General features: G+C 40.4%; 1 protein-coding gene across 1 annotated transcript; it reads right to left on the bottom strand.

Moving 5' to 3' along the window:
• Nucleotides 1-2,939: 2,939 nt before the first annotated feature.
• LOC111519132 (dynein axonemal heavy chain 2-like) lies at nt 2,940-5,076 on the bottom strand. The gene is made up of 3 exons (XM_023178207.2): nt 4,139-5,076; nt 3,587-4,080; nt 2,940-3,522 (listed from the first exon to the last, which is right to left on the bottom strand). Exons 1-3 carry the CDS (start codon nt 4,957-4,959, stop codon nt 2,975-2,977), a joined length of 1,863 nt encoding a protein of 620 aa, XP_023033975.2. The 5' UTR covers nt 4,960-5,076; the 3' UTR covers nt 2,940-2,974.
• Nucleotides 5,077-10,268: the final 5,192 nt, after the last annotated feature.

Raw genomic sequence — 10,268 nt, 5'->3', positions numbered from 1 at the left:
TCAAAGATCCGTGAGACATCCGATAAAACTTGTCGTTTTGTACAATCGACATTTCCTTTTAGATTAACATTATAAGACAATGTATCAAGACCAGCTTGCCAGTAAAGTCCAAGAACCTTGATTGGAGATAATTGTGTAGAATCAGTTCCTTCTGTTGGTATGCCAGGTGTGTTTGATACCCATGTCCCAAGCTCCAAATTAGCACAGGACATAAGTTGAATAAGTTCCTTTCCATTTTGTATCAGTTCCTCCTCACTGTTTGACCCAGTGAGCACATCGTCGACATAAAAATCCTCTTGTAAGATTTTTAAGCAGACAGCAAATAGATCGCGTTGAATGCTAGGCCTGTAAAGAGATAATCGTTTAGTGATTTGCCTTTGGTGTCGCAAAATGATCCGTCGAAAACTACTCCGACCCAAAACCGGGTGATGTGGTAGATAAAACCGTTGTGCCTTATTGACCTCATCTGGTGGCAGTTCGCGCATATGCCCCAAATCGAAGTATTCCCTCATAAAGTTGACATATTTTGCTCTTAGGTTTGCATCTTGTTGTAACCGTCGTTCCACCGATTGGAAACGATTACGAGCTCTTTGTAGAGTATCCCCAAATTCAGGATTAGTGACTTTGAATAGAAGTTCCACGATGTACTTCCCTATTTCATCTCGAGTGTGCGTAGCGAGAAAGTGTTTCTCCACTTGTTCATCATCAGGTTCCAATTTGTTCCCACCCAGTATCTAGTAAGATACGACATGTAATGTAGTCTCCATTTACCTTTTGAACATAAACCGTTGCAGTAGGCAATATGCTTCGATTTAAACCTTTTCCTGTTTTTAATTTCGCAGAGCTTTGTGAACAAACCGTTGCTGGTGCACTCCCATTATGAGCCACTAGACTTGTTGTAGACAAATCGTGATGAGAAGCGTTTGGACTACGCTGATTCTCCCTTTTTCCTTGTTGCAAGTTCCTTAAAGCCATTGAGTTACCTGGATCATGGATCAGAGAATGGTGCTTACCTTTACAATATTTGCATGAGAATGATGATGGACAGTTTTTGACCATATGCCCTGATTTCAGGCAATTATAACATAAAGCCTTTTCCCTGATGAACATACGACGTTCTGCAAGTGTTAAATCCATGAATTGTTGACAGCCATACAACTTATGATCCGTCGCCTGACATTTGGTGCAGCTGCCAGCTTGAACTGCAACCATCGAATGTGTGACACGTTTTGTGTGTGTGATTTGCGCCGGCGTTTTGCCTCCAAACGCAATCTCCCGTTTGCTGAGCTCTAATTCCTCACAACGATCATCTAAGAACTTGAAGAATTCCTCCAGTGTGGGCGCCTCGTTGCCCATGCTGCGCTCAATCCACCTGCGCCGTGTATCAGCGTCAAGCTTTTCCAACACCAGATATTGTATCCAGCAGTCCCGTCCTGTTTGATTGATCGCATCCAGACCGCGAACAATCTCATTTGTGCCATCTGATACCTTGCGTAAGATGGACACATCAATTTTGTTTGTCGTTGGTAGACCCATAAATTTTTCCAAAAACGAGTTTACAATATGGCGTGGCCTATTGTATCTTTCCTTTAAGCGTTCCCAAGCAGTGTTGTAAGCCGTGTCAGTTATCGCCAGGTGCCGCACCAAGTTGGCAGCATCATCGACGAGCAGTGTTTTTAAATGATGAAACTTTTGAGTGTTGGTTAACTCCCTGTTGTTGTGTATCGTGCTCTCATAGATATCTTGAAAAGCTGGCCACTCTGTGTAGAGTCCAGCGAACCGTTTTATTTGAATTTTTGGCAATTCGCCGCCATGCACGAATGCCGTCATGCCGTTTCCCGAAGTCGAACCCGAAGCAGCCATCTCATTGCGAGCGGGCATCGACAAGTTTGAACTGCTCTGATTTGCAGCTAACTGTTCAAAGAGTTGTTGTTGTTGTTGCAGCAGATGAACGATGTCGTCGTTATATGCGTGCAGACCCATGGCGCCATCGCCGTCGCCAGACAATGATGCTTGTTGTTGAACTAGCCGTTTTTTTCCCAGAAGTAAAGAATATGCCTTCAAGTACTTCTCTTCGTAGGTCACGTGATCGATCTCTGGATCCACATAGCCGTCCACATCTTCCAGAAGGGCTATGGAATCCCCGATTCCATTAAATTCCTTCCACACGGACTGGAGTTGATCCATCCGAGCGGCTACCTCAGTAGTTGATGTAGTTTGGGTTCGTTCCGACCAATCCAGAATTCTTGTTATGCTGGCCTTGAGTCGGCTCCGTCGACCCACCAATGCCTTTAGTTCTTCCATTTTACAGAACTATTCCAGAGTAATAATCCTCCAAACTTTCCAATAGATCCAAGAAATTCGAACGAAAAGCACTTTATTCGATCGAAAACCGATTCCCTTATTCGGCTCGAATGACCAAATTATGCTTTGGTCTAGCAGTGGACTGTACCTTGAAATTAAGTTGGATAACTTCACTTTTTATTTCTTCGCTACTGAATCAGTTGAGTGCCAATTTATTACTAAACCAAAGAGAAAAAGCGCTGTCGCAGCAGCGCACAAATATGTGTGTGTGTACAATGCTTATGTATGTGTCGATTCTTACAACTACATCTGACTTATCGATAAACGCAATCCGTTCCTGAACAGTTGGCGTCGTCCAACTTTTCGATATTGTACATCGAACTCATTTTGCTTGCAATGTACCTTATGACGAGAAAAAATACACAATCTTAACCACTATTCACTATTTTTAGTGAATACACTTAACACTGAGGCACACTGGATTGTGAAAAGTGTAGAACTACAACCTTTGGTTGCTTAGATGAGAGTAAGACAGATACAGCACAGATTTGCCATATCAACAATTTAACATACAAATTTTATTTTAAATATGTCCTAAATAGGTATTTTATAAAATAATTAATCGAATTATAAAATAATTTTTATATATTTTATTTGTACAATATATGATTTAGGTGGCTAAACTAAGCAAAACAGCTGTACCACGTTTTATCCAATAATCAACTTTTTCATTTCCTGATTTTAAATCTATCGCAAGAACAAATGCTCCTGATCGAATTGGATAGTAGTATGCAGGACACAGGTAAATTCCACGTGATCGCTTCTTGAGATTTTCGACTGGTTTAAAATGTATAACAGGTAAGGGGCAAATTAATTCCATGGGGAGCGGATCCTGGAGACATTGATTCTTTCGAAGCCAACCAGCGCCTTCCAAATACAAATTTCTAATATAAACACCACCTCCTTCTCGAAGAATACGAGCTGCTGCTGCATCTTCTTCCACAAATACGTAAAATTCCCATGATAACTCATCGATTGGAGTCTTGGTAAGACGAGCAGATGTTTGCAGAACAGCTGTCACAAATCCTGTGGGAAAAGTGTAAGCAGCTAACCAAAACAATGTGGGTGGCCGCAGAGTCTTCGCCCATGTGCTAAAGTGCAGCACACGCTGTATTAAATCTCGGGTCCAAGCGGCTAAAGGCTTAAGAGAGGGGTAAGCTAGTATAATGGATTATGATTATTAATATAATTATCTGAATTTATCTTAAAAGATACTACATACCCTTAAGCCATTGTAATGGAACACGACCCTCGAGCACAGATAAATAAATATCCTCCAAATCAGTGCTCATGACAACTAAGCCCTGTATTCCCCTTCGTAAATCTAACAGATGACTTCTCATTTTATTAAGTAAATTATTATAGCGGTGAATTTCCTGGAGTAATACAACTTCCAAAGGCGTGCGAACTATTCCAATAAGTTTTGCGGTTTGATCGTAATTTATTTCATCTGGTGTGCTTATTAATATTTCCTTGGCCAAATCAGAAACTTTAGTTTCTGCATTATCAGTTGTACTGGAAAACGTCGACTGGGCTTGCATCGAAAGCAGAGTGTCAAACAGCATTTGGGTTTCCCCAATAAGTGAGGCTATGTCAGCATTCGAATGTTGCCCAAATGCTTCAGGTTTATCAAAATTGGGAAACATTTGAATTTGGTCGAGGTAGGACTGGATATCACCATCGTCGGGAATAAAATAGTTCATTAATGGAGACAGCCTATTATTGTAGTTAATTAATGCATTTAAATCGAATTATTAAAAAAAAAGGTACCTACCGAAATTTTCTAGTCAGCAATGTTTGCTCACAATAAAATTGGCCTATATAGGTCATCAATAATCGCCGATCCCAATCGTCAGTCACATGTCCTCCATAATTAACACCAGCTATTAAGTATTTGAGCGCCCCCCATGGAGTTTCTTCGTACTCATTTAAGTATAACAACAGTAATATTTCTGATACTTCAAAATCGGAATCATTAAAACTATAAGTTACATTCCATCCTAACTGCAAAAACTTCTTACGTTCTAGTAAGATAGTGTGAAAAAAACAAAGTGCAAAAAGGAGTTTCTTATACTTGATGGGATCGTTGCACAAATCCATATTTACTTCATTAACATTGTTGTAAAGGCGTTTCATATTTGCTTTAATTCCACGTGGTGGTTCGGTAGTCATTTTTATGCTTGTCTGCAGTATTGATATTGGAAATTCAGGGTGAGGGCTTGAGCTTAGCCAAAGTCGAAATTTCCTATGCATTTTCAACGACTTCATTGTTGCTATCATCTTGTCTAAAGTAGGCATCCAGCTTAAAGACAAATGGCAATTAGCAAGGAATACCCAATGACCGTCTATTATTCCCTTCATTATAAGCTTTGTTGCTACTGGAGCTTGTCCTTGCCCTAGACTAAGAGAGTACATACGCTGAGACATTTTCATAGTTTCCGAAAGCGTAATAAGGGATTGTGCAGGATCGACACCTGGCGAAAGCACGAAGATCAGAGGTGTTTCAGAAACTGATTCCTCGAAAGCAGCTTTTAGATCTAGAACTGGAGGTTCAACGTAACGAGGTCCAAGTTTACTAATTATAAACTGGGTCATACAAAACGAAATGCGATCTGGCCGTAGAGAACGCACAACGCAAATTTTTTGAAAATCTGTGAGCTTGTCATTCCATTCTCCTACTAATTCTTCTTGTTCGGGGAAAGTAGTGGCATACCAAGCTAAAAAGAAACGTATTTATATTTAGTTTAAATCAAGAGGAAAACGATATAATGAATATCTACGACAACCATTCATCGCTCGGAGCTGGTTAAGTTTACTCATAATTTTCACATATCATGTATTATTCAAAATGCCAATTCGATAAATTTTGATTTATGTTGCTGAAGAATAAGAGGTAAGTGAGAATATTTGAATAAAACTATGATTAAGGAAAATAACTCACTCCTTGCGCTTTCAATGCACTTTCTTGTGGACTAGTGATGTCAATACAATTTGCATAAGGCAATTATATTGGTTGCACTAAAATCTAAAAATATATACCTTACTAAAAAATAAGCAAAAACGAGAGCAGTGGTTAACTTGTATATCCTTACAACTTTTTGTTACTCTTCACTTACCCACAAACATCAAAGGGGAAAAATGATGATATTTTATGGTCTGCTTATACGACAGCTATACAATAAATCAATGCGCAAGAGTGATCACACTGGGGCAAATTTATTCGCGGCTTAATTTTGCTATTCGCTAAAATGTCTTTGCCAAATATTGAGGGAAGCCATGAACAACGATAATGCGCATAATAAACAGCTCTTCGAAATTATAAATAATTTTTTAATAAAGTAAATATTATACTTCAACATATACAACATATACAATTCAACTGCCGCCGTGTACAGACGTGTTTTTTAATGCACTCCGCACAAATTGAGTGTAAACAAAAAAACACCGCGTTTGCAAAAATTTGTGTAGGGTCGCCTATTACAATCATATTGCTATTAGATTGTTCTAAAGCTCAAGCTCTCTCGATCCCCACCAGCAACAGCTACAAGAACTTGTTGTAAAACAACAACGTGAGCGCCGACTCCAACGCAACAACACGTACTTTTCGGTGGTGTCGCAATCAACAGCAATTTACTGTAGAGAGAGCAGTACGCTTCTCCATCAATATCGATAACTGGGTCACCGATTACACCGACCAGCACCGTCAGCTCGTTGACAGCAACTACTGCAACGTCTGCCGTCGTATTGACCTTCCGCAAGCCGTCAACGACAAGTCGCCCAGAGTCAGCCACAAAAGTAAACCCAACGACTTCTGTCCAAACTGGAATGGATAGATATATTAAAATAACTAAGCGGAAGCTAAGCCGCAAGAGAAAAAAAGTGGCAATACGCCGCAAATAACCAAACCAAATGAACGAGTAGCACTCCTTAGCGGAAATCGTTTTAAAATTCTTGCCGATCAGCAAGACGATCAAGCCGGCGCTGTAGATAAACTAGGCTAGACCATCCCATTAATACATCCGTGGAGCCAACTGCAGCGCCCTGATTTCGAAGCTAGTAGAAACAGTAGGGGCAAATAACTTTGTTGTAACCCCTCTCAATAGGGGTAACATTAAAGAAATTAAATGTCAAGCCCAAACTGAGGACAATTTCCGCATCATCGAAAAGTACCTCCGTAATGCTAACATCAACTTCTATACCTACCAACTAAAAAGCAGTAAAGGGCTCCAGGTTGTGTTGATGGGGATTGAGCCATCGGTCCCTACTCAAGAAATAGCAGACGCATTGGCCGAAAAAGGGTTTGCGGTCAAGTCCGTTGTCCACATCATCAACAGGAACAAACTCGCACAGCCGCTCTTTAAAATCGAGCTCCAACCAGATGCAAAGCATTCGAAGCCAAATGAAGTGCACCCAATACAACCTACAGCTCCAGGAATATAACCACACCTCCAACAATTGCAATCTTAGGTCAATGAGTGTTGGCTGTTAGATCATCCAACATGACTGCTACAACCAGTCCTAGTGTATCCTTGGCTGGTGTGCTCCGAACTGGACAGACGGAGCCCGCGAAAGAGTATCCGTCAATTTACCATCTACAGAATCTAGCGCACCAGAGCTTGCCAGCAAACTCAAAGTGGTTTAGAGGCCCTATTGATCTCACTCAATCAAAACATGACCACTTTTATGACGTTCATGCAAATGATGCGAAATCAAAACCTACTTATCCAGAAGCTTATCTGGAATAAATAATGGCTTCCCTACGACTATGTCTTTGGAATGCTAACGCCATCTCCAAGCACAAAAATGAACTGCAACTATTCCTAGACTCAAGTGAAATCGACGTTTTGCTGATTTCGGAAACACATTTAACATCAAAAAATAATTTTTAAATACCAAATATACCTTCTACGCAACAAACCATCCAGACGGAAAAGCTCATGGCGGGACCGGTATCCTAATCAAAACCGTATAAAACACTCGTTCCTCAACAGATTTGAAACACACTGCCACCATGCTTCTCAATCTCTGAAAAGGATTTCCCGATTTATTTAACACTCTCAGAGATCGCTTCATTGCAGCAGGGGACTATAACGCCAAACATACGCACTGGGGATCTCGCCTGGTAAATCCTAAAGGCAAGCAGTTGTACAACACAATAGTCAACCCTCTCAATAAGATGGATTACGTCTCACCGGGTAGGCCTACTTATTGGCCCACAGATCCACAGAAAGTGCCTGACTTGATTGATTTCGCAGTAACCAAGAGGATTCCGCGTAATCATGATCACTGCGGATACACTGCTAGACTTAACTTCCGATCACTCTCCAGTGCTATTCACACTATTAACAAGACCTCAAGTACTTCATCGCCCATATAGGCTTACAAACAACAAAACGAATTGGCATCGACTGTTCACCGAAACTGGATGCTGCAGAGGCATCTGCGTCTCTGCACTTGAGTCAATCCTGGAAGCTGCAGCAAGAGTATCCACTCCACATGCCTCTACTTACACTAAACCTGTTGACAGGCCTACGATCCGGTGGATAGAACAACTAGTAACGGAAAAACACATCTTTAAATCATTTGTACTTCTCCCTTCGAGCACATTAACGGATAGTGAGTACTCGGAACTCCAATCGGACGAGATCACTGCAGTTATTAAAAACCACATAAATCCGAAAAAACTCCTGGCCATGACCTAATCACACCGAAAATAATCCTAGAACTCCCTATCATCGCCATACAATACATCTGCAAACTGTTCAACGCTATAATAAGAATTGGCTACTTCCCAAGAACATGGAAAAGGTCCACTATCATCATGATTCCTAAAGTGGGAAAGGACAAAACCCAGCCATCATCCTATAGGCCAATTAGTTTGCTGCCATGTCTTTCGAAGCTTTTTGAAAAGGTCCTGCAGATCCGACTAAACTCATTTCTGGCATCGGAGAACACAATCCTTTCACACCAGTTCGGCTTCCGCGAAAAACATGGTACAATTGAACAAGTCAATCGCATAACATCCGAAATACGAACAGCATTCGAACTAAAAGAATACTGTGCGGCTATCTTTCTCGACGTTGCCCAGGCTTTCGATAGAGTTTAGCTGGAGGATCTGATGTTCAAAATCAATTGAAGGATGTCGAAACTACTGTACCTAAGTTTTCTGCTAATGATGATCTGTCGATTCATGTATGGATTCGTGGGCTGGAGAAAGCGGCTAGTGTGTATGTACTGAGTGATGCCCATTGCTGGTCGTTGGGCAACCGACTGGTGAACGGATCCGCTAAATCATACATGATAAAGAACGAAATTGCTAACCAAATGAGAAGACGTCCGATTAGCAAAGGATAGTATCTCTTGCAGTATTTCATCATTATGCGAAATATGGCCCAGCAGTTTAACTTGGAAGACCCAGATAGCCGCTATGAGCGCTCTGGAAGACCCGGACAGCGCTGATGACAAGTAATTTATTCAATCAGTAAGTTTAAGAATATCGGTAAATATTTACTCGCTCCCAACCGAAAGACACAGGTACTCAGGTGCGCCTTTGCGATTTATTATGAAGTTTTTGTGTAATTAGCAAAAGAAAAGTTAAGTTTTTAGCGGTATTATAGCTAAAAGTAGCTATTTCCGGCAAAGGGAAGCTGTCAACTTTTGAGATAGTGTTGCCAGATGCCTAATTTCGGATACTCGAATGCGAGTTACCAACCCAACACATTGGTCACTAAATTGGGGAACGAGACCCAGGAAAGAAGACGTGGCATCGACTCTTTTCTGTTCCCAGAACGATTGATAATTTATATATGATGATCATACATACACAAAACATACATACACAAAACATAAATACATAAAACATACATAAAACATACATACATAAAACATACATACACACATGCATTAATTCGATTGTAACAGACACACAAAGATAGACAAAAGGTAGAGAATCCAAAAACATTATGAATAAAAAAGACACTTCTGTTTTAACATCTGAATCGAACAGACGTTTGAGTTACTCGGGGAAAAACCAAATACACACACATCTCACACACCCTCATTCAAACCATCTAGCTCTCGGTGGTAATTTGCGCGGGATTTTTTAAAGTTTTGTTCGCACTATTCTCGTATCCGGGTCAACGAGCAGAAATGCAAACATGTTACTTTTACGCTTAACAGAAGAAACTGTCCAGCTCTAATGCTAAACGACGTACCAGATCCTCAAGCCGTGGATGTCACTTACCTTGACATCCACCTAGACAGGAGACTAACTTGGCGCAAGCATATCGAAGCAAAAAAGTCACAGCTTAAACTGAAAGCGAGTAGCCTACATTGGATCATCAATGCTCGGTCCCCTCTACGTCTGGAGTATAAAGTCCTCCTATACAACTCCGTACTGAAAACCATCTGGATTTACGGAGCCGCACTATATACCTAGCGTAAAATCTGAAATAGGTAGTCCACATCTAAAGTATTCTGCGAAACTGGATGCACACATAAATATCTCAAACTTGTTAGGCTCTAATTTAAGAGTAGATTCAACAAATATATCTTAAATGTTAAAAAAAAAAAAATTAATTGTTAATTTCGCTTTAGAGTCACGAAGCTGAGGTAGGTTCTTTCCCCAATGCGGAGTTAGCATATATTGTTGAGTTTACATTACATCTTGATTTTTGAGAACAAATATAGTTCAGAATACAATATTCGGCTGCCAGGACAGTCAAACAACGTCAATTTGCCAAAACTGAAATATAGCTTTAGTCGATTTTTTCACTTTTCAACACTGAAATCTCGAGTAGCTTAGTAAATATTTACCAGAATATCTAGTAAACCTATGTAAATAATATTTTGGCCTATTAGATTCCAGAAGTCCAGTAAGTTTCGCCAGTAGATGTTGCAATGTA

This window comes from Drosophila willistoni, unplaced genomic scaffold, assembly GCF_018902025.1.
Source record: "Drosophila willistoni isolate 14030-0811.24 unplaced genomic scaffold, UCI_dwil_1.1 Seg661, whole genome shotgun sequence".
NCBI classification, from domain to species: domain Eukaryota; kingdom Metazoa; phylum Arthropoda; class Insecta; order Diptera; family Drosophilidae; genus Drosophila; species Drosophila willistoni.
The sequence above is the reverse complement of the archived record's forward strand: the minus strand, read 5'-3'. Positions and strand labels throughout refer to the sequence as shown.

Coding starts and splice junctions, on each gene's coding strand:
- LOC111519132 (XM_023178207.2), bottom strand. CDS start 4,959: ATGACCCAGTTTATAATTAGTAAACTTGGACCTCGTTACGTTGAACCT. Junction 4,081..4,138: donor TTGCTGACTAGAAAATTTCG/GTAGGTACCTTT, acceptor CTACAATAATAG/GCTGTCTCCATTAATGAACT. Junction 3,523..3,586: donor TCCATTACAATGGCTTAAGG/GTATGTAGTATC, acceptor CCATTATACTAG/CTTACCCCTCTCTTAAGCCT.